Source organism: Cheilinus undulatus, linkage group 8, assembly GCF_018320785.1.
Source record: "Cheilinus undulatus linkage group 8, ASM1832078v1, whole genome shotgun sequence".
Taxonomy (NCBI): domain Eukaryota; kingdom Metazoa; phylum Chordata; class Actinopteri; order Labriformes; family Labridae; genus Cheilinus; species Cheilinus undulatus.
Genome location: NC_054872.1, coordinates 22080788 through 22106546, shown reverse-complemented (window position 1 = coordinate 22106546; position 25759 = coordinate 22080788). Strand labels below are relative to the sequence as shown.

Sequence of the window (25759 nt, the reverse complement as noted above, 5' to 3'; positions counted from 1 at the left end):
TTTAGTTCTCTCTTATATTCTCTGGCACATTCACTGGCCCCTTTTCTCCAATTACCCTGTACTTCTGCTTGAGTCACAGATGAGTATATTAATTACTGTGTGAAAATAAGGAAAACCCAAGACCTGACCCTTCATTCTGTTCACAGTTTCTTAAGTCATTCATCGTGAAAGTAGCTAAAAGCTACGACTGGTCAGTTTGTAATGGGCAATTTGTTTGTATGTGACTTAACTGGCACTGCATTGAAGGTAAAAGTAATAGGCTATAGCTTTTTGTTTCTTTTGTTTGCACAGTAGCACAGAAAAACATTTCCTCCAGGTCTCAAGAGACATCTTCTTAAAAATGTAGGTGCCAGAGATTATAAACAAAAAAAAGGTTTCAAACCACAATGTGAAGCCAAGCCAACAGTATCTGAAGGGAGCCAAATGGTCAGAGGTTTTCCCAAATCTGATGTAGAGAACAAAAACACAAATGGCAGAGGCCATATCAGAAAGTCACTGAATGCCTTGACAGTGTGTAAAAAAGAAGACAGTTAAACAAATGTAGATGTTAAACACTGACTTATGAGTTAGTATAACTTCATAAAGCCAACTTTATCAACTAAAATGAATGTAAAAAATATTAGTAACTGTAGTTTAGGTGAGAGGCGGAGAAGTACATGACTTGTCCTCAGGTTAAAGTACAGTTAATATGGTGAAAATTAAGTAAAAGTACAGGTCTATAGATTCACTAAAGTAAAAGTAAAAACTATTTGATTTAATTTTTACTTAAAGTACTGACTAGTGACTGAGGAGCTGTGCATTAAAAACATACCTTTCCTTATTGGCAAAAACAAGAGAATAGCTCTCCAAGCAGGTTGCTCAGATAAAGTCACAGCTCTAAAACAAAATACAATACACAGCAAAGCTGACTATGTTAATTAAACATAGAAGTTCAATATAGCACTTTTAGGTGTCCATGTTGGTCAAAACAACATATATCTAAACTAAAATTTTGGCAGAGTTGGAGTAACTGTTGAAAATCTGTGGCAAGGTGGGTCACCTCTGAAAAGAACAAAGCAGAGTCAATTTCATAGCCAGGTAATGGATAGTTCCAACTCTAACTCAGTGAGTATCTTCACCCATGGTGCAAATGTGTCTCACATCAAAAAAAAAAAAAAAAAAAAAAAACTACAACAATCCCCTAGTAACATGATCCCCAGTAGGCAGATCTTAGCTCAGATGACTCTTCACACAGTTGAACTAACACTGGTGGATCATCACTGTTTTGAGGTGTGAAGTGGCATAATTCTCTCTCTAGTCAACAGAGGTGGAGAAAATACAATGAATGTTAAAATTTTACTCAACAAAATGTGGATGTGTGTGGGTTTTCTTAGTTGTATCTTTATTTTTCTGAGTGAAGCCTATATTCAATGGCTGTATATTTTTCATCTTATCTTATTTCTGGGGAACTTGTTTTATCGTTCTTATGCACAAGGTGCTTTTATTATGAAAAGTTTGACCGGACGTGTGCTGTCGTCAGGCACGCTGAAATCACGAGCGCGGAAATGGTGTTTACATTCCTGTGCTTGCTTCGTGTGTCAAGAAGACTAAGCTCAAATCTGTCTGAAATCTCCTATCGAGAACGAGAACAAAAGAAACAAACTAAGCCTGAAGGGTTAGTGTTTGTGTTATTTTGTGCTGCTAAAAAATCAACTTTTACACTCACTGTTGAGATTCAGAGACTGTTAGAAGATGCAACCGACGTAACGTCTCTCTACATCCTCAGTTCTCTGTCAAATTTACTGAAATGCAATGTTGTCATCTTTGATAAAGTAGAGCACCCAGGAGTAAACCTAAACATGTTACAACGCGGATGCAACTTTCAGTTTGGTGATACATTTGAGTTAGATATTATACCCACAAACTATTAGACCTCTAAACAGAAAGTAAAGCTGCAATGTTTACGTAAGCCAAAGTTATTCTTACGTTACTCTCAGTACAATTTATTAGCTAACGCCACTGTTATTGCTACAACTTTGTTTGGTGCTTTAGGGCTTTAAATGATGTAACCATTGACATTCTAATCTACATTAGAAAGTACTTGACCTGCCCCAGAAAAGCTTGTCATTAATGTGAAATTATTAAGATATTAACCATTGTTGAACTGTTGGACAGTGATGTACTTGTAATACCCATTAATTAGTCTGTTGTTAACCATCAGCTCACTGTTGTTTTTGTCTGCAGATGATTCTTGAAAGAGGACAGCCCTTCATCCTCTCCCTCCTCTTATTTATCTCAGTGCTGTTATCTTTGAGTCACTGCCATCCATACCCAGTAGCTGTAAACAGGATAGTATCCAATCATACTCAAAGAAAAGGTAACCCTAACTCATCTACCACCTTGCATGAATCTAAAGAAGATCTGTGCATGGATTAGTGTTGCATGATTTGGTAATAATCTGCAAAATCTGCGATTATGATGTAATACATAAATGAAATGAGTTTACTTGCTTGGGTATTAAGGGAAATACAGAGAATAATGATAGTTTTGATATGTGAATGTCTCAACCCAAAACATACAAATTTTAAGTAGTAATAAAACCTAAAAATACAAAATCTGAAGTTTTAACAATACTACTTTCAAAATACCTTAACATTTTCCAGAAAATAAGAGTTTTTCCTATTTTAAAAATAAGAGTACCTCTATCAAGTGTAAATGCAATGGTACTATTGTAAACTTAAAGGCTTTCTGCAGGCATAATTGTAAGCCTTTCAAGTACTACTTAATGCAAAAATAAATGCAGCCTTTTATGGACTCTATGCATAGCAGGGGGTGGCGTATTTCCGGTGGAAAATAAGGCCGGTTCTCAACTTCCGCCTAACGATACGTGCTAGGCCAAAACTGAATCTAAACCCTCCTATACTGCCTTAATTTGTCCGTTTCGTTGTTTTTTTGTTTTGTTTTGTTTTGTTTCGATTGTTGTTTGTGTTTACTCTACCATCATCGCTTGGCATCCAAACATGCTAAAATTATGTTTCAAAAACAGGTTAAAAGCACTTTTGGACATCGTTGCTGCATGCTGCAATGTACATCTTCAGCTAAATTTAACTCGTCATTGACAGTCAGCTCAGGTAACTCATGCAAACAGTGAGTAAACTGCAATGATTTTGCAATCATACCCCATTCTCTTCTCCCGACTGGAAGTGTGGGAGCGGTCTAATGCCAAATGCGGAAGCAGTTCGTGCATAGAGCCCATACAGTTATTTATTGCACAGCCAGATATTGCAATTGCAATATGATTATTGGGCAGCACTAACAAGGATGGAGAAAAATTGCCTAGCTATATTTTATTTCAGTTGTACATCTAAATCAAGACAGTGCACATTGCACCTTCATATGTATGTGTCCTCTGGTTAACAAACATTAACTAGTTTAAAGATAGGCTTTAGTGATACCCTGAATGGTGCAATGTCCCCAAACTTTTTGAATGAGGATTATGGTGTCTAGAACCCCTCCTTAGCAGACTTGACAAGCAGTAAAGTGATCAAAGGGTCTGTTCAAACTTTCACAGGAATACTTGGTTAGGCACAAATGCTAAACGCACATCCTGTGATTTTCCTTTTACACCTCTGATTTGAGAGTTTCCACCACAGATCGACCAATGGTCGGAATCAGAGGTTTTTCAGCCTGCTTGGCCTTTGACATTGGCCTGCCATTCCTTTAATAACAGAATATGCATATTTGATGATATCCAATATGCCGATATTTACAAATTAATTTTAGGCGATTCTGATGTATAAATGTAGTTCCAGGGTGGAATTTCAGTCCTTTAATACATATTAAAGTTAAAGGAATGAGGATATACAAAAGAGTTCAGCTGACGTAGGTCAGTCCTGCCTAAAACTGCCTAAAACTCCACAAACTTATATTATGTATATGGAATACATATAGTGATTTTTACAATTTACATATCAGTTATTAATATTGGAAAAGTCCAAAAAAAGTAACACAGGTAAATACCCATACTTTTGTGCCATCCAGTTGTTATCAAATCACCCAGAGTGGAGATTTTTACAAGTGAATATAGCCAAGAGATTCGCAATTAATACCCATTGGATTCATAGTATGATAGGTTTTAGAAATGTTGAAGAATATGTGGAATTAAAATGTTGCCCTGTTTTTCTTTGTTTCTGTGTAAATTCAGTCTCGGACATCGCTGCAGAGGTAGCGAGTTATGCTGATGTGGCCAAACAGATTATTGACCTGGCTGTGTCCGGTGCTGCCCAGAATCGCTCCTACAAACGGCTTGCAGACTTTACTGATACTATTGGGAATCGTGTCAGTGGCTCACAGAACTTGGACATGGCTATCAAGTATATGTACACTGCTCTGACACAGGATGGACTTGATGTGCATCTGGGTTAGTATGCCTCTTTATCTGTTTGATGTTATAAATGTATGGTAGAAATATGTTACAAGAATATTGCTGTCAGGGTTGTTTTTCCTTTGATGAATGCAGCTGTTTTTCATTATTCCTCTCCAGAACCAGTAAAAATCCCCCACTGGGTGAGAGGGAATGAAAGTGCAGCAATGATTGCACCCAGAGCCAAAAGTCTAGCTATGCTGGGACTGGGTAGCAGTGTAGGGACACCACCTGAAGGTAAGTATTACACCTGATACAATCATTTCATAACCTCTCACCCACCTCTCATTTAATCCTTGTCATCTCACTCTATCTCTATAGGTATTGAAGCTGAGGTTTTGGTGGTTGAATCTTTTGATGAACTGAAACGTAGAGCCAGCGAGGCTGTAGGGAGGATAGTGGTCTTCAACCAGCCATTTGTCAGCTATGGGGAAACGGTGGCTTACCGTGCTTTTGGAGCATCTGAGGCAGCTAAAGTGGGAGCTGTGGCAACTCTCATTAGATCTGTCACTCCGTTCTCTATTAACAGGTACTTGTCTTTGATGAAAAAACCCAACATTTGTTATTTCTGAAGGGCTCAAATGCCTGGCTTTTGACCCTTAACGTATAAATCTAAGGTATGATTAATACTTAGTGTATGTAGATGAGTGGTCTGTCTCTTCCACTTTAGTCCCCACACAGGTTGGCAAGACTACCAAGATGTGAAGCGCATCCCTACAGCCTGTATTACCATAGAGGATGCTGAGCTGATGTGGCGTATGGCACAGAGGGGGCAGAAGATTGTGGTCAGACTCATAATGGGAGCCAAGACTCTGCCAGATGCTGACTCCTTTAACACAGTGGCGGAGATTAAAGGCTGGCAGCACCCTGAACAGGTTGAACTCACTCTATCACAGATACATCACTGTCTGACCTGTTTGTTTCCCTTATCATTCAATCTTATTTTTAGAAGTCAGAGAAAAAAGTCTCTGTGTGGGCCTTCCAAATTAATTTCATGGGAAGAAGATGTCCTATTAAGATTCTCATCACTGAAAAAGCCCCATTATACTGTTCTCGTCCCTCACAATAGTTCTTCTGTTTGTCTAACAGTTGGACAAGGAAAACATGTTTTAGTCTCCTTTTGCTGATTCCAGATACTCCTGCATGTGTTGAGTTTTCCTCTAGGTTGCTAAGTGCAATGGCTTTTCAAATTGCATTGAAACGTCTTGACTACCTATGTTTCCCAGGAAGAACACATATGGACACATATGTGGAACATGTTCATACTCAGACTAGAACAGTATAGGATAAAAAACAGGGAAACATTCTTCAATCCTGGTGCCTGCATCTGCGCTAAACCCTACTTTAAAACTAGTTTAGCTGTGACTTAAGTTGTTTGGGAGCACCACAGAGATGTACAGTTCATCTTAAGTAGTCGAGCATAATGTCGATACTAACAGTGATATTGTCACAGATATAACATTTTCACTTTATTTGACCTATCATTGAAAATGTTTTTATGCAGTGTTAGCTACAGTGCTGCCTCTCTTGCCTGTTTGTCTATGGAGAGACTTGTGTCTGAGAATAACTTCTTTTAACAGCGATCAAAGTTGACAAACCCAAAGAAATACAGCTGTAAAATATGCCAAAGCATTGTGCTTGAGTAATAAGTGAAACCTACACCCTTAATCTGCAGCCAGAGTGATAAACAACAGGGTCATCAAATGATGAAACTAACAGTAACATGAGGGGCTTTTGTTATTTTGTGGCGGACGTTATCTCTGTTCATTGGTAGGAAAGCTCAAGTCCCCAGAAAATCATTCTACATTTCTGAGGGATTTAATTAAGGAGAACCTTACATTTACTAGGAGAAAAGTGTAAGATTTAAGTTATAGCTTAAGCCCTGATTGGAACTGGTTAAATTTAAAATAAGCTGTGTTTGAACTTGTGCATGGCTGAAGTCTGTCAGTGAAGAAACTAAACACATTAACACAGAAATCCCAAGAAGTATGACTCAGCCTGCAGATATGCCATCGAATGTTACTTGCAGGTCCTTAGAAAGTTTGTGGGTAAGGATTCAGACATGTCTAGCAGGTGTAACCTGATAAACGGATAAGGCACTGCAGCACAAATCTCCACATGCATGTAGGTACACTCAGAGGAGGCAGTTTGATCCTAGTGATTGATGTGTCTCTTACAAATTGGGCTCAGAGAATGTACGCAAATCAGAGTTAGGACTAGTCTCAAAGAATCTTAAAAAAATTGGTTGTCCACTACTGTCTACACACAGTTTCCCCTGTTTGCCCCTGTTAAAATGAACTAGAAAGTCTTAAATAGCTGAGGAGGGTAAGTAAAGGTTACTGCATAGATTCTTGAAGACGAGTGGGGAAATCCGTGTGAAACAGAGCTGCCGCTAGCAGTCTCTTTGAAGCATGTGGGAAAGTCTCACAGTTTTTTGTGGGTCATATTGTGTACTCCATATTTAGGTGGAGGTTGTCTGGAGCATTGGTGTTTTCACTGTTGTTAAGGAAGAGTATGTCTTGCATTTGGGATAGAGGCTTCTGTACACAATGTAATCTCTAAGTAGGGTAAAGAGATGGGTGTGCTCCTGAAACTTCCCAGTGTGATTATGAACTGCTTGCATATAAACCTTTACTCCCTCACAGCCTATTGAACCTGCAAATGCTAGGCCTGCTGGTTCAACAAGTGACATTACATCCTAACATTATGGTCCAGGAAGAAAAATCACAAGAGTCCTAACTTTGATTGCAAACAGAGAACAGCAAACTTATACAGTATGTTGTTTTGTCTAATATACTTAAGCGCTTCCCAATTTGTCCAATTCCAGCTAGCATTATTACTCTACAAAACCAGTGGTTTAATTTGTGGGAAAAAGTAGAGCTATCCAAAAATCAGTCTAGAGTCTTGGATTAAACAAACACTGCTGATGTAATCTGTTACTATTCTGATCTGGGAAACAACCAATGCTTAGTCCCTCATTATAGAAAAGGGAAATGAAACACATGGTACGGGTGACATCATAACTGGCTCGGCTGCTTTGTCGTACGGCTGGCTGGACAGCAGTTGTGGTTGAGGAATGTGTGTTTTTAAGTGTGTGTCAGCGTCTCAACACACATTCGCAGAAAGATGTACATTTGAGGTTAAGTGAGTCATTTCCACAGTTTAGCTTCACAGGACCAGTCAGAACCATCTGAGAGCGGTGAGGACTTTTTCCAACCACTCTACTTTTTCTAAACTATCTTTTTTCATGAGAGCTGTGTCTTGTGAAGGTAAAAGGTCTTGTGGTGTTATCCTCCTAACTATAATTTGACTAAAAACACAAATTATGCTGCTAAACAGTGATAGGGATCAGCTGTGTTTATAAGTAGCCCTGTGTAGTGGTTGAAAAGTGTTTTTGTTACTACCATCTAAACTACAAATACCACACCTAACCATAATTTTCCCACATTATGATGCCTCATGAGTCAGACTAGTGCATCTCAACAACAATTTGCTTCTTCTTCAAACACTTCATAAGAAGCCATTATGAACAGATTGCTTTCTACAGGAGTGTGAGGGGAAGAGTAAACTTTGCACATTTTAAACTCTAATTACTGGAATTATAACACCACATAAAATAATTCCACATTGGGTATAGTTAAACATTATTTCCTCCTATTTCAGCACTACTAGTGATGAACTTTTTAACAATATTATTCTTTTAATGAGCAGTTTCCCTCTCAAAGATTGAACTCTGACATACCTTATGTATGCTGTAACCAGGTATAAACCCAGACCTGGAAAACTGTGTAAGAGGAAAAGACTAAGAGGAAGACAGTTCTGGCATGCAATACCACCTCAACAATTTATAGTGCTGGCATCATTTTCTCACGTCATACTTAAAGTATTTCAGTTTGTAAACTACACATTCACACTCACTATTTATTCATCCATCCCATTGTAGGTATGCTGGTTGCACCTTCAGCTCTGGAAGGTAAAAATACTTATGAAAAGGGGTTATTTGTAGGCGTGGACTGAAGGGGAATTCCTTTTCAAAACACAGTATCCAATCCTTCTGACAAACAAAAAGACACAATACATACACACCACATTATAAAAAGTGAACGGTATAAAAGTTCACATTCTGGCCTGTGCAACAGGGGATCAAGCTCTATACTTAACAAGACCTCAAAGTTAGCAGCAAGGTAGTGACCATTTGAGTAAGTCTGTAATCATCATGCTAACACCATAATCTTAATGACAATCGTAACATGATGATTTGTAGCATGTAAAATTCGTTCTATGGTCTCTTAGTTCAGTGTTTAAGTATGCTAACAAGTCAAAAGCAGAGCACTTGCAGGAACACTAGGGCTCATGGGAATGTAATTGTGCAAGGATTAAGACATAAACCAAAGTCTTGGACATGATGATATCTAAGAGAAAATGACACAGCAGCCACACAAAATGTCCATTTTGTATCTTTAACCCTAGGCCGAGCAGCAGCAAACAGACCACAACAAACACATTTCCAGCCATAAGCCTTTTGTCAGCGCTGTAGACAAAAAGCTGAAGAGCCCCTTATATGCAAAAAATACCTTTCTCATATTATATGTTCATTTTTTTTAATTGTATAAAGCACAAAAAGATGCTACTCAGTAAAGTATCGAAATTGACTAAAGACAAGAAATAGACACAGGTAAAAATGTATGAAGCTTACAAAAATATATAAATGGATGAGGCCTGTCAACTATGTCATGATATGGATTTAAGAGAACAAGGAACTCAATATAGATTGAAAAAGAAAAAGAAAGGAAAATATTAGATATTACGAGGTGCAGATGACTTTAAACTTGTCCGCTGAGCTGTCTGTGACTTTTCCAAGGCAATGGTTCTCAACTGCTCCATTCACAGGACTCACAACCACCCCCATAATGTGAAGTTGTGACCCAAACTTCTCACATTTTTCAACCACCAAAATTAATTGAATTAAGCAAGTTTTAGTTTGAACCTTTGAAGGAACAAAACATGACTGAACAAAGAGACTTGCCAAAACTTTTGGAGGACATGCATGCAAACATTTAATTTCACCCTGTTTTACCATTATAATGCAAGTTTTAGTTGTTTTCTAGAGGTGTCAAAAAGTTAAGACATTATCATAGGAAAACAAGCTTTCTTAAGTATAGTTCTGTCCCAGGCAAAATTATAAATCAGTCAAAAGCTCAAGAAAACAACTAGAATCTAATCCTTGTTCAGAAACACAGATAAAACAGTATACATGGATGCATGTCTGATTTTACAAAAAGAATAAATTTCATAATTAAAGGTCAAATAAAGACAACAAAACATCCCATGACAGTAGCAGTTCCATAACAAAGTCCACATGAATAGTCACCTTTTTAGAGCAGCAACATATTAGAATATTTCACAGTCTCTTGGCACATTCTACTTCACCTGTTATTCAAAATCTTAATGGACATTAGCATAAATGAAAGTGTATGGTGATTATTTCCTCTTGGAATGACAGAGGAAGTCAGAGGATAATTTGCTGGGCACCAAATTTCAGACCGCCCTTGAATTTTTTTGACACAATAATTCTGGACCAAAGTAAAAGACTGAACAACCACTATATGACATTGCTAAACTACGAGTCATCCTGCTAGCTTGGCTAAAAAAACCAGCAGAATTTCTGTTGCACAAGTTCACATTTAACGTGTGGGCTCAGGGTCATTGTCCAGATTGGGCTTACTCAGGTCAGAAAATGTTTTTTTAACCTCGAACATTAGGTCAGGAGTATTCCACTGATTGGAATCCCACCCCCTAAAAAGACTGAAAATGTGGAAATCACTCTGAACTCTGTGTTTTGTCTTTGATTTCCTGTTTAAATGAGTCAGTGTCTCTGCTCTTGCTGATTAGATACTGAGCTAAAATTGAGTAATATGTGCAAGTAAGTAAGTAAATATTTATTTATATAACATTTTTAAAACTCTAAGCTGCAAAGTGCCTCACAGATAAAAATAGATATAAAACATGGAGGTCAGACATGTAACTGTGGAAAAGTCACACAACACAATATATGTAAGTAGCAGGATCTTGTAGTTTAACGTGTTTAAATGTGTTTGAAAATTGTCTTTCTTTTATTTCTGTCTTTTGCCCGTCTAAACTGGTAGGTTGTCTTACTGAGCGGCCATTTGGACAGTTGGGATGTGGGCCAAGGTGCAATGGATGATGGCGGTGGAGCCATGATTTCTTGGGAGGCCCTGTCAATCATCAAAGACTTGGGTATTGTTGAAACACATTTGTACAATATGGTGTCACACATACTGTGTGAAATTATAGGGTAAGAGGATGTAAAAAACAAGGAAAAGCAAAGAGACAGTGTAGACAGCTGCATGTTTACACAGCTCTAATACAAATAAAGTCAAGTAAAAGATTTATGATTTTTTTGAAAGCCTTAAATAACACATTTGTTCTTCTGAGATCAGAGTTTTCTTCTTGAAGATGTTCCCTACTCGAAAAAGTACAACTTAAGGTTTGGAGAACATACACTATATTGCCAAAAGTATTCACGCACCCATCCAAATAATTGAAATCAGGTGACTGTTTCTACAAACATTTGTGAAAGAATGGGTCGCTCTCAGGAGCTCAGTGAATTCCAGCGTGGTACTGTGATTGGATGTCATCTGTGCAACGAGTCCAGTCGTGAAATTTCTTCACTCCTAAATGTTCCACTTTGTGGTATTATGACAAAGTGGAAGCGATTGGGAACGACAGCAAGTGGTAGGCCACGTAAAATGACGGAGCGGGGTCATCGGATGCTGAGGTGCATAGTGCGCAGAGGTCACCAACTTTCTGCAGAGTCAATCGCTACAGCCTCCACACTTCATGTGGCCTTCAGATTAGCTCAAGAACAGTGCGTAGAGAGCTTCATGGAATGGGTTTCCATGGCCGAGCAGCTGCATCCAAGCCATACATCACCAAGTGCAATGCAAAGCGTCAGATGCAGTGGTGTAAAGCACGCCGCCACTGAACTCTAGAGCAGTGGAGATAAGTTATCTGGAGTGACAAATCATGCTTCTCCATCTGGCAATCTGATGGGCGAGTCGGGGTTTGGCAGTTGCCAGGAGAACGGTACTTGTCTGACTGCATGTGTGCCAAGTGTGAAGTTTGGTGGAGGGGGGATTATGGTATGGGGTTGTTTTTTTCAGGAGCTGGGCTTGGCCCCTTAGTTCCAGTGAAAGGAACTCTGATTGCTTCAGCAAACCAAGAGATTTTGGACAATTCCATGCTCCCAACTTTGTGGGAACAGTTTGGGGATGACCCCTTCCTGTTCCAACATGACTGTGTACCAGTGCACAAAGCAAGGCCCATAAAGACATGGATGAGAGAGTTTGGTGTGGATGAACTTGACTGGCCTGCACAGAGTCTTGACCTCAACCCGATAGAACACCTTTGGGATGAATTGGAGCGGAGACTGAGAGCCAGGCCTTCTTGTCCAACATCAGCTTGTGACCTGACAAATGTGCTTCTAGAAGAATGGTCAAAAATTCCCATAAACACACTCCTAAACCTTGTGGATGCCTTCCCAGAAGAATTGAAGTTGTTATAGCTGCAAAGGGTGGACCGACGTCATATTAAACCCTATGGATTAAGAATGGGATGTCATTTAGATTCATACGTGGGTCGAGCCAGGTGAGCGAATACTTTTGGCAGTGTAGTGTATTTTCAATAACAGGCATCAGCAAAAGTCGGAGTAAATAGATTTGAAGCATTATATATCATGATGGTGTTTCTGTGAAGTGCTGTTTTGGCTAGATTTTAAGATTTTACTGATCACTTTCAAAGCTCTTACAGGTCTTGCCTCAGGTTATATTTCTGAGATGCTGACCCTTTATGAGTGATTATACAGCCTAAGCTCATCGGGCCAGAGCTTCCTAGTCATTCGAAGGTCGAGATTAAAATCTAGAGTTGAAGCTGTTATAACTGCAAAGGGTGGACCGACATGATATTAAACCCTGTGGATTAAGAATGGGATGTCACTTAAGTTAAAATGCGAGTCAAGGCAGGTGAGCGAATACTTTTGGCAATATAGTGTATATATAAAGTTAAATTCTCTAAACTCCCATTTTTAAATCTGCTTTTGACTCCCTGTTTGCTGATCTCCAAAAGCCATTGAGTGAATACTATTAGGAGGGAGCAGATTATCCAGCTCAAAAGGTAGAAGCAAATAAAACAAATCCTCAGACTGTAAACTGTGATTTCCTGCAGTTGTCTGGAAAGGAAAAACAATGTGCAAAATCAGGAAACAGACTGGGAAGAACAGTCCAGCATTTTATGGATACAAGAATTCCATTGAATATATCTTTAGTGGGGATTGTTCAGCCAACCAAGAGTACAAAGTCCGGCTATGAAAAGTTTTACTGTCAGAATCACAATAAACTTGTGTATAACAAGTTTTACAGGAAGCATTTTTTATCAGCATGTATGACAGTTGTGTTGTTTTATAGTTAATGCTTTTTTCTCTTCTGCGTGTTATTTATAAATTAGTATATGTACTGTATAAATGAGTCTTCTTTTCTTATAGGTTTGCGTCCGCGGAGGACCCTGCGTACAGTGTTGTGGACAGCTGAGGAGCAGGGTGGAGTCGGAGCGCAGCAGTACTTCAGTCAACACAAGGTACTGTCAATTATTACTGCAGTATCTAGAAGGTAACCTGCAGTAAAATGAGTAACTAAATCATTACTGAGATACTGTAAGTCAAAGCTTGATCTGAAAACTGTGACCTTTATGACTGCAAACTTTCACAGACTTCCTGCTGTAATAAGAAGCAGGAACAATCAGACTGTGATGTGAAAGTGGTTGTGTGCAGAACATTAAACCACTTCCAGTAAACTGGGGCGACCTCAGCTAGCCATCTCGTTTTTTTGTGCCTAAGATCTTAGCATCGTCTTTCTTTATAACCTTGCCTACCACATGATGACCCATAATGCAACCGCATTTCCAAAAAAGTTGGGGCACTGTGTATTTGTAAATAAAAACAGTACCCAATGATTTGCAAATCTCATAAACCCATATTTTATTCTCAGTTAATCAAACTTTATTCATACAGCACTTTTTAGACAAAGCAAAGTAGCACAAAGTAGTTTACAAACAATCAAATGAATAATAGGAACATTACCTTACCCAACCCTCTACCCCAACCCGCAATCGATTCTTAACATTGGCAAAATACATCGTAAATTCATGACTCTGTAAGAATAGGAACTTACGTAGTAAACGCTATCATGAGATTTATAATGAAGAAACACTGAAAATGCTGGAGGTTAGGTAAAAGTGTAGAAAAAGGATCATAAAATGAAATAAGAATAAATCCAAATCATAACAATAAATCACTAATAGATAACTCAGAGAAATATATTATGATAAGAAAGTAAAACACTTGAGGAGAAGTTTGAAAATATAATGAAATAAGAGGACATTTTACCCTTTAATGAAAAAAATTAGCTCATTTTGAATTTAAAGGCAGAGACACATCTCAAAAAAGTGAACAGCTGGGGAGCATTTTGCATCTAATTGGGTTAATTGGCAACAGCGCAGTAACATTACTGGGTATCAAAGGTGCATTTAGAGACTTAGAGTTTCTTAGACGTAAAGATGGGCAGAGGTTCTCCAATCTGCATCTAAAAACCTTTTATCAAATTATTGTCTGAGAAGGGTAAGCATAACAGCAATATACAGCATTTGTTTTACAACAGTTAATTTACACTCAGAGACCTTCAGTGGGCATCAAAGCGCACCATACCAAAATCCTCCATATTGTTACTTAAATTGTGCTTTGTTAACTTTAGATATTGTATGTTCTCTATTGATCTCTCTTTGTTGTTCCCCTCTTCTTTCTGCTCTGCTTCCCACCTGTTTTTGTTCTCTCCCCTCCTAGGTGAACCTGTCAAATTTTGACTTGGTCATGGAGTCCGACTCGGGGACCTTTACCCCATTGGCTCTGCAGTTTGCTGGCAGTGATGCAGCACGAAAGGTAGGATTCTAAACACAACCATGTACAAACACCAATAGCATTTATTCAGGCATAAAAGACTGATTTCTGCATTTCCATTACATTTTATAGGTTTACACCTATCTTCAGATATATCCGAGATTGGATATCTAACACAAGCCGTTGCATTAAAGTTTAATTTTAAACTCAGTAAATTCTCTGCCTTGAATTGAATCACAGCAGGAAAGTAATCACAGTAATAATTTCAGACTAGCAATCCTTGACCGCAGAAGTAGTTTGTCCTCGTTTGTTCATGTGGCTGCAGCACTGTAATACGTAGTTACATGGTTGTACAACATATGCTATGACTAAATAATGCCCAGTTATGTTCAGGGAGTGCTGGCATACACACTGATGCAATATGAGACACTTTGCATTTGTCTGTATCAAAGGTGATGGAGGAAGTGGTCAAACTCTTGGCTCCCATTAACACCACCAAACTAGAAGCACATGGAGAAGGAACAGACATCTCACCTTGGATGCAGGCTGGTGTACCAGGTCAGAATCTGTTTTTTATATATTGATGATAGGGTTAATGTGCAACATGTAATAAATATTACACAACTTTTGGATTGTTACATACAATTTTAAACATTTTTTATAGACAAATATGGAATATTTTCAAAATTTAATCAATCACATGATTTCTTTTTAAGATTCTAAACACAGATTTTAAAGGGTAAAATAAAACATCCTCTTATCTGGTTACTACCTTCATTTTTTTTGGAAAGTGCTTTGTTACAGTTTCACATCCTCTGGTACTACAAAGAACACGTCTTGTGTGAAATAAGGAAGTGGGGAGAGTTTTATTCCATTTTATTTTAGTCTTGGAAATCTGAGCTAATCTAAAAGATGAGTAATCTGCAGAAAGGAAGTTTTTAGAAAGATAAATCCTGTAGAATCTCTGACTCAACATGAGCAAATATGTGTAGAACTTTAGAAGGAGAATCAGAATCAGATTAATTTCCAAGATGGTATGAACTGTATGCTGAGTTGAGCTCGACACATGTCTTGGGACATCTACAGCATGACCAAGGACTTAGCATGGCAACCCTACCAACCAAATATGCTAACCCCACATAAAACCTCTATCTGATGAGGATTCAAATGAGGAACCATTTCTGTGAGGCTACAGCACTTACCACTTAAATACAGTGTAGTCCTCAATAAAAATCAATGCTATAAAAATGGATGCTAACAGTTTTTTTACCTACAATTTTCACACAGACCATGTTCAAATAACATTTTAAGTTTTGAAGAAGTTGGAACAGAAAGTTATTTTCAAATTGTCTAGACATTTTCTGAGTAACATTAGACAAAACAACCTCCAAACACACAGTTACTACTGTTTTTATAGTTCTAGAAATCCTACTACTAGTACTATTAAAACACTAACATAAAAGAAGAAACTGCAGATGTTCATCCTTAAAAGATTAGACAAAAATGCTTCATTTTGTCTTTACATAATAAGTAATTGATTAATGCTAACGGCATGCTACTAAACAACAAGAGAAGCTTCAAAAGTTAACAAAAGCTCATATGACCTTCATTTTTATCTTGATTAAACAAATGAACGGATACTGACATCTCTGAAGAACTGTAAAAGATGATTACATATTTTTTTTCTGAAAGTGAAAGAGAGCGGGTTGAGTAGAAACTATTTGAGAAAGGAGTTTAGCTCACTCTGAGGGGAAAAGAGAAACTCAAGCAGCACAGGCTCATTGATGGACAATTTGATTTAACATCAGGCTTTCACTTTAGTCATTTCAGGGTTTTAGTCGTTTATGCCCCGGACTCTAAACGAGATCTTAGCACACTTTTAAAGTGACTTTAACTATGATGCACTCTGTGAGTTTTCCCCCTCATAAATCTGAATTTAAACTTTTGTGTGTCTAGAAAAATGGGTGTCCATTTGAGGAATTAATTTAAATGTTAACAAACTGAATAACTTTCTGGGGTAATAGGGATAACTTGGCACTAAGATTCTAAGAGGACTGGAAATAAACAATAGTGGTCTGTAAACATGAAAGACAATGACTAATGAAAAAATTAAAACACTTAAGCCAACCTATACAGTTGGTTTCATACAGAACCTACATGAAACCTGTTTGAGGATTTGAGTTTTCACTGTTTGTTACCACTCCATGCTTCAATTGACAAGTTTATTGTTAGCTCTCCAAGTTATATAAAGCAAAGCCACTTTTTTGGCTAAATCTCAATCTAAAGGTCACAAGATTTTTTTAAGAGCTGTATAATATATCCCTTGATTCGTATGTTAAGTTAAAATGTAATTAATTTGATTTAATGTTGTTTTTTTTGTGGTTTTGTGGAGAACACCAGAAATTGTCCAGACATATTTTCCACATCTGCCTTTGTTTAGTAAAAGTAAATTTGCTTTGTGCTAAAAACACTGTTGTTCAACTTGCAGGAGTAGAACTGAAACTAGGATCAACACAAACAAACATTATATAAGTGGAATTTCCCCCCCAAGAAGTGCTGTCTTCAATGAAAATGGGCTGTCTATTCAGTAGAAAGATGTCAATGTTTTGGAAAGTTGTGCTACTTGACAGAAAATAATGAGGAGAAAGTGTGGTGGTGTCCCAGTTACTCGAAAGTTAGAAAACATAAAACTATAATGCATGAAGGCCATTCCTAGGCTGCTCCTTTAAAAAGACTGTAACACTGCATGTAGAGACACAGCTCAACTGTGGTAGCAGTAGAATAGAATAAAGTGCCTTTATTGTCATTGTATGAGCGGTACTACGACTGAAAGTGCTACATCTGAAAGCAGCACTGCTTTGAAAACTGGCAATCACACATCCTCAAACATAAACTAAGACACGTTAAAAAAAATAAGTAAATGCCAATAAAAACTGATAAATAATTATGATAGTGCACAAATGCATAATTTCTGAAACAAGAATTGAAGATGGAAAAGTAAAGTCATATGTTGGTGTTTGCAATTCTGATTGCCCAGGGAAAGAAGCTGTTTTAAGTCTTTTTTTTTTTGCGATTTTCAATTTAGATTATTTATTCTAATTTTTATTTTATTTTAATCTATTTTTTTATTTAATTTGTATTTTTTTATTATTATTTTTATATAATTTATTTTTAGTTTTTTATTTTTTAAGAACATTTGAAATACATTTATTTACTTCTTAATTTATTTTAAGAAGCAGGCAGATGTTCTATTTTGGTTTCTGTAGTGTGCTGCTGTATATCCAGTAGTCACAGAAAACTGCCTCATGGAAACTCTTGAGAATTGCCTGGATAAAACTTAGCATCCTATCTGTGTGGCACAGGGCTTTGGTAATGTTCATTGTAAAAAAGCATAACAATGGCTTGCCATCAGTATGCCTCGAGATATTCATATTGATACTACTCATGATATTTGTTGACCCCATCTGTTTGTTCACATTGCGTTATGGCTTCGTGGGAGCGCAAGAAAGCATGGCACAGTGGGAGCTCCACATAGATTCACAGTGCTGCGCTCCCTTGCTGGCTCTGCCGACGCTGTTCTCGCTCTGTAACACCTCTGGGACTACCTCTGAAGCTCGTCACATAACTATTACGACATGAAACAACACTATAAATCAGCCTTTTGTGGAAGCATTGTAGGCGGTCAGTGGTTTTAAACAGGTTTGTCATAGCTTCTAATGCCAGCTATCATGAAAGTTCAAGGTATGGTTATAAAATAACATTAAGTTGTGGAAATCGTGGCCTCTGTAGTCATTTGAAGTCACCTTATCTTTCCCCCACTAGTACAGGTAAGAGAGGACAGGATTACTAATTGTTTGGAGGGACTACTCCAGCAGAGCTGTGAGGTTAACAGATCAAAGAAGGAAGGAGGAAGAAGTACAGAAAGCATTGAACAGACTCGGACACCAGGAGGAAGTGAAGAGGGTCCTGACAGGGTGGGCAGGCTTTGGATGGGTTGAGCTGTCCACTGTATGGTGAGAGCAAACAAGAGGGAGAGGAAAGGCCTCATTGTGACTGATCACCAGAATGGTGTCAGAGGAGTCTAAGGCACAGGCTTTAGCACAAGAGCACTGGGCCTTAAACTACTAGGCAGAGATTGAGAAGCTGCCGTAGGCTTGACTGACCTCTATCATCATCATCATGGAAACCTTAAGCCCAATTCAAACCAAAGATTCACGAAGCAACAAGACCATTTAACAAAGTTACAGGGGACAATTCAGGCCAGTTAATTAGTCACAGGCGATTCAGTTTGACAGGTTGCCAATAGCTGGATTTAGAATCTTGCAAGCAGATAAATGAAAGGTAAAGTAAGGTGAGGGAACTTAATTTATCCCTGTGGTTAGATTTGGTGTACAGTGATTGGGTCAGCCTTCATTCACACATAATAACGGGGCAGGACAGAGCCAAAACATGACCCTTACAAAATCAAAAGCAATGACTATTTGAGCAAAGTTAAGAATATAACTTGTATCAATAAAAAAATTGTGTAAAAGCATGATACATAAAGAGTATACCACCAACAAATTTAAACCTGGAAGACAGAAATGTGTCATTAGTGAAAACAACATAAAGCCTGTATCCAAATCTTTATTTTTTTAAATGAAATGTTACAAAACCTGAAACACACTCCTGTCCCCTCATCAGGTGTGCAGATAAGAAGCTTTCATGGTGCTATACTTGCTAATAACGGATGACTTTAAGGTGCAGAGGCTAAATCCGTCTGTGGAAAAATCTTTTTTAATAGATATTTTCGTTGTAGCAAGACAAAAAGCATTTTCTGTTTATATGTGCTGCAAAACTACACTGTCATACAGTGCCTATAAAAAGTATTAACCCCTGTTGATGTTTCACCCATTTATTAATTTTATAAATCAATCATGGTCAATATAGTTTGGCTTTTTTGACAAAAAATGATGAAAGAAACCTTTTTAATTTCAAAATGAAAACTGATTTTTTCAAAGTATTGTCAAGTGAATAAAAATATATGCAGTTAAATAAGTGAGTGCATAAAAATTAACCTTCTTTAAAGTGTCTGACCTAATTCAGCAGAGGTCCAGCTGATTGATGTTAGTAATCACACAGTTAGTGGAATGGGGATCACCTGAGTGCAGTGAATTTGTCTAAAGTGATTGTAGTACAAAGACTCCTGCGTCTTGAAGGTTTATCGGTATTTCTGGCTACCATTACACCATTAAGACAAAAGAACCCTCCAAGCGACTCAGAGAGGTTGTTGAAAAGTATACATCAGGGGATGGATACAAGAACATTTCCAAGGCACTGAAACTCCCCCAGAGCTCAGTTTAATCCATCATCAAGAAATGGAAGGAATATGGCACATGTGTAAATCTGCCTAGATCAGGCTGTCCTCACAAACTCAGTGACCGTGCAAGAAGGAGACTAGTGAGTGAGGACACAAAGACACCTATGACAACTCTGAAAGAGTTACACGCTTCAGCAGCTGAGATGAGATAGAGACTCTTCATACAAAAACTGTTGCCTTGGTTCTTCATCAGTCAATGCTTTATGAGAGAGTGGCAAAGAGAAAAACACTGTTGAAGAAACTCAGATTAAATCCCAACTGGAGTTCACCAAAAGGCATGTTAGAGACTCTTGTGATCTTGTAACTTGAAGCTCCTCCAAATTGTTGTGTATTATTATTATGTCTTGTTTGATCATGTACGATATGATGTGATTTATTTTTCTCCTTGTGCAGATTATCGGTTTTATTTATTTATTTTTCTTTTTGTGAAGGACTTTGTAACTGAGTGTTTTAAAAGTGTTATATAAATCAAGTTTTACTTACTTACTTACTTACTTACTTACTCCATGGTCAAGTTCTTTGGTCTAATGAGACCAAAATGTTGCTTTTTGGCAATCAGAAAGGACTATGTTTGTTGGACACCAAACACTGCACATCACTACAAACACACCATCCCCACTGTGAAGCATGGTGGTGGCAGCATCATGCTGTGGGGATGCTTCTCAGCAGCCAGCTCTGAATGGCTTGTAAAGGTAGAGGGTAAATTAATGCAGCAAAATCTTAGAAAGAAAATCCTGGAGGATAATCTTATTCAGTCTTCAAGAGACCCACCCCTTGAAGGAAGGACCAGGGCTTTTCACCCCTGGTCTGTAACCGGACAGAGCTTCTTAAAGAAAAACAAAGTCAAACTGCAGATTGAGATCTATTGACACAGACTTAGTGCTGTTATTGCAGCTCATCAAAATGAGTTTCTTATTCAGGCTCATACAACTGAAGTGAGTTGAAATTTGTTCCCAGTGGCGAAAGGGTCTATTGGACCGTTGTAAAGAAGGGTTTTGAAATTGGAGACCCAGTAATGCGTATTTGTCTGTTTTATATCTCATCATCTGTTCAGGTATTAACAATTTTGTCTTTTTTTTTTTTTTTTGTAATCTTTACCCGCCTTTTTTCTCCATCTGTCTCCCAGGTGCCAGCCTCCATGTAGCAGATAGTCGATACTTTTGGTTCCACCACAGTGAAGGCGATACTATGACCGTCCAGGACCCTCAAGACATGAACCTCTGCTCAGCATTGTGGGCTGTGGTTGCCTATGTGGTGGCAGACCTACAGGACATGCTTCCCAGGTAGCCTGTTGGCACACAGCAAGTGGAGCATAAATCAAATTGAACTTGAGGTTAAATCGATTTAGAAGATATTTCTGTCAACTCTCCTTGGAATAATTGAATTATTTAATCTAAGAAAGAATAGAAAAAGAGATGGATTACTTGAAAGACGTAATATAAACCAAAACATTAAGGCTAAATTAGTGTGAAAATAACTGAGTTTTTAAATTGGAGTCAATACAACATTAATAACAAAAATAAGTTAGATAAATAACGACGCTATAGATTTACATCATGTAGCTCAGGGCTGTTTCATGATTATTTTAAATGTTAAGCTAAAGCTTCATAATGATTCTTGAAGAATTATTATTATTTCAGCCAATAGAAATTTGTTTGAGGGAGAGAATTATTCTTTTCAATCATGTTTAAATGCTAGTCTAATAACCAAGATGCAACCAGGGAAATGGGAACATGAACTTTCTCAGGTACGGTACACTTCTCATACTTTGTTAATTTTCTGAGAAACTATAAAATTAGGATTGCTTTAAGTGGCTTACAGTGTAGAAATTAAATGAAGTCTCATAATGTTTGTATAAGCAATGTCACAATTCTAAAAGAGAAAATGAATTGTTGTCCCATCTTTTTCTTTTTTTCTTTTAATATGTTTTAATGTTGTTGTATAATTGTTATGTTGATTTTTTAGGTATGATTGTATCTCCTTGCATTCTTTTTAACTGTGGGATTTGTTTTCTACAACCATATAACAAGGAGGCCTTGTACAATTTTTACACTGAAAATGTTTTCAAGTGCTCTAAATGAGTCAATAAAGCAAAACTGATTGCTTTAAACTTCCTTCCTTTGGTATTTATTGCTGTCATCAGGTTTTTAAAGATAACAGAGATATGAAAGGAGGCGAATTATTGAATCCTGTGTGTTCTTCAGACAAACATGGTGGATATTCCACTTCATCCTCCCTGTTATATCACTTACAACTTCAGATTTTTCAACAGTGCTTAATGTGTACAGACAGTTTCTTGTTTAATTAACACCACAATCTTCTTGTTCATCACTTTTTTTTGCAAATGAGCTGTTATTTTGGCCTTAACCCCCACTATTTTTATGGAAGATGCCAAATATTTTAAATGCAAACTCTAATACAGGTGCATTTCAATAAGTTATTATTGTGGAAAAGTTCATTTATTTCAGCAGTTCAGTTCAGAAAGTGAAACTCATATATAGGCTTATTAAACTCATAGTAAAGTATTTAAAGTGTTTATTTATTTTACTTTTGATGATTTTGACTAACAGCTAATGAAAACCCACAATTCAATCCAAAGAAAATTAGAATATTGCATAAGTCTAATAAAAAGCATTTTTATTTATGCATTTAAATTCGCTTAGTAATTGGCTGGGGCTCTTTATGCATAAATTTCTGCATCAGTGTGGTGCAGCATGGAGGCGATCAGCCCATGGCACTGCTGAGGTGTTATAGAAGCCCTTGGTTTCTCATCTCCCTCTTAACAATAACCCATAGAATCAGCTCCGGTGAGTTTAGTGGGCAATCAAGCACAGGAATATCATGGTCATTTAACCAGCATTTGGTACTTTTGGCATTGTGAGAAGGTGCAAAATTCTTCTGGAAAATTAAATCAGCATCTCCATAAAGTTGTCACCAGAAGGAAGCATGAAACATTTAGCAATGACCTTTTGTTACTTACCCTCCTTGTGGAGGGTGTCAGCGATCTCTGGACTATTGTCAAGTCAGCAGTCTTCCCCATGACTGTGTAGCCTACTGAACCAGACTAAAGAGACCATTTAAAGGCTCAGGAAACCTTTGCAGATGTTCTAAGTTAATTAGCGTATTATAGTCTGGCATCATTAGTTTACAACATTGAACTTTTTCACAATATTCTACTCTTATGAGAAGCAACGACCCAAAACATACGTCATTCCTGGTTAAGAACTACCTTCAGAAGGACAAAGTGAGCGTTATTGAGTGGCCTGCACAAGGCCTTTACTGAAATCCCATTGAAACTCAGTGGGGTAAACTGAGGATGAAGATCCATGCCAGAAGACCATCAAATCTGGAGGAGCCTGAGAGATTGGCCAAAGAAGAATGGGCTGGGATTCCTCAGAAGAAGTGTCAGAGATTTGCTGAAAACTACAACAAACAACTGCAGGCTGTTATCCAGCAAAAAGGAGACAATTTTGACAATTAGTGCCAGGTGTGCTAACAATTTTGACCCTGGTGGTTTTTGGTTTATGTGGAATATTTTCATTTCTGTGTGCAAAGTAAAATTATTTTAGCATCCAAAATAAAACTAGGATGTTTGAAAAAGCTGTATTAAAAGTTCTTTGCTTTGTTTTACAGCACTTGAGAAATACATTTAAATCAATTAAATTTTCATGGGGGGGGGGGTAATAATCTTGTCCTTATGTGTGTGTCCAGATTCAAACTCTAAAATGTTTTCTGAATGTCAAGGCATTTTAAGCTTTTATGAAATAAAAGTTGACTGAATTTTACCTAAAAGTAGAGAAAGTAGATAACAAAGCCTTCATGTTCCTATCTGGGATAGTTGCTTCAAAGTAAGGAGAAGTAAGGACAGGAGAAATGAAACCACGTATCCAGACAAATTCTCCACATGTATAATATAGTTTAACAGGAAGTGAAAGTGTTTTGTACTGAGAAGCACTTTGTGGTTTAAACTTGTAGAATTGAAGCAGAACACACAAAAATAAATCTGAACTGAAGCCAGGCAGACCACAAACATCACTCTTTTGGTAAGGAATAACCAAAACAGGAGAAATCATTGCCTAAAGCAGCTGAGGTTCCATGATGAAGAACACATTGAAGGCAGGCGTCTACTGCCATCTTTTCATAAGGAAATAAACATTCCCAATGAATATCAAGTCCAAGACAATAGTAGCAAGTCCATGTTGTGTTTCAAGGGTATTTCTATTATTAACGTTAGGTATAGTAAAAGATTGAAATCAATCAATCAATCTTTATTTCTCTAATGCGGATGTTATTTCAAGACACATTACAAAGAGGGCAGGTTGAGAGTGGACCATATTCTGTTATATCGTTTATTGAGATCTTTTAATCTATTATGAGTACAGCTCAAAGCAACATTTAGCAGGTTACAGTGATGAGGAAAAGCTACTGTTTCACAGCCAGAAACCTCGAGCAGAACCAGACTCACCTTGAACAGCCATCTGCTGAATCTGTGGATTTTAAAGGGATAGAGGAAGATTTAGAAAGATAACAAACAGAGCAACAACAGTGAATAAGGTAGATTTATGAATGTTCTGGTCATAAATCCATCCCAAACTTATTTTCTTGAATATGGCTATAATGTCAGAAATAATGGTCAGAAGACAGGATAGTAAATAAGATATACTGTATTTTCCCTGATGGGAAACTTGTCATGGACTCTGTCCTGTAGTTACAAAAGAATGAATACAAAAACTACAAGAAGACCCCTGCCCGAAGATCTACTGCAGGTAAAAGGCTAAAAATCATAAACATATGGGGAGCTGGTGTAAAGATCATATTTAGTAATCCATCTATCTCTGCTGCTGTCACAGTCAGCAGGCAGCAGCAGATGCTGAGATGCCATGGCAGTAAGGTCATCCTCTGCAAGATGGCAGCATCCATAGATCAGCTGTAGGATTCTTCTATAATTTTCAGTGAGCTCAGTAGGCTTAGCTGTGTTGATGTCCTCCTTTCAAAAGTTCTCAATAACTGTCTCTTTATTTAGTGACTTTCAGAGGGAAATGTAGTATTTCTGTAGTCCTACATGTCACATCCAGTCCCTTTTGTGGTGTCTAATCAACAGGATATGCTGAATGGATAGCTACTTAGTATTTGCAAGCTTGGTTTGAAATGAAAAGGAAAGACAAAATGATCATATTGACAACATTTATATGGGAATGTAGACTTTAGATGACCTTATAGTAGACAAAAAATTATTTCACTGTCACATCAAAATGAATAAAGCATTAATCATGGTATAAAAACGTCACTCGAGCAGCTCTTCCTCTGTTATACATTGAATTCAGCTGATAATCTCGTTCCTGTGACATGGAAAGAGGAAGAGAAGATGATGACAATGACGCATGTAAATGACAGACAAAGTGTCAGTTCTTAAAGATGAAGAAAGACAGAGAGACAGGATGTAAGTGGGAGTAAAAAGCGCAAAAGCCAAGAGTAAAGGAAGAGAGGTCATCATACATATAGAAAACAATGCAACACATACACAGAAGTGATCCCCATGAACTGATAAGTCAGCTTTTACGCGGTATGGTGTCATAGGTAGTCATCATGTAAGTGCAGATAAAGTCGTTTAGGAAACACAGATGTGTGTGTTTGCTCTTATTGTGCTCCACCACTCGCAGTGATTCACACACAGACAGTTTATTTAGTGAAGAAATACAGTCCGTCTGTGGATGTTTAACACTCACTGACTCACACATGAACGTCTGGACTGTAGCCCTACCAGAACTCTTATAGCATTTTTCTAACACCTGAGGAAACGTCATATGCATGATAATAAAAGAATATTTACGTAAGACATTTTCCTTCTGTATTATATATTGTTCCTTTAGGGGTGAGGAGCAATTACATTTACTCATGTACCTGTACTTGAGTAGCTTTTGGGTGTACTTGTACTTTAAAAATTGTTTTAAAAATCAGTTCATTAATTTAAATACATTTTTGGAGAAGTATTGTGCATCATTACAATTCAAACATCATCATTTACTGAATA

General features: G+C 37.5%; 1 protein-coding gene across 1 annotated transcript; it reads left to right on the top strand.

Annotated features, from left to right (window-relative positions):
• Nucleotides 1–1523: 1523 nt before the first annotated feature.
• Nucleotides 1524–21838, top strand: LOC121513918 (carboxypeptidase Q-like). Its single transcript, XM_041793945.1, has 11 exons — nucleotides 1524–1654; nucleotides 2224–2356; nucleotides 4184–4399; nucleotides 4523–4639; nucleotides 4724–4931; nucleotides 5073–5277; nucleotides 10549–10660; nucleotides 12963–13054; nucleotides 14316–14411; nucleotides 14822–14927; nucleotides 20855–21838. The coding sequence occupies exons 2-11, from the start codon at nucleotides 2224–2226 to the stop codon at nucleotides 21013–21015; spliced, it is 1446 nt and encodes a 481-aa protein (XP_041649879.1). The 5' UTR covers nucleotides 1524–1654; the 3' UTR covers nucleotides 21016–21838.
• Nucleotides 21839–25759: the final 3921 nt, after the last annotated feature.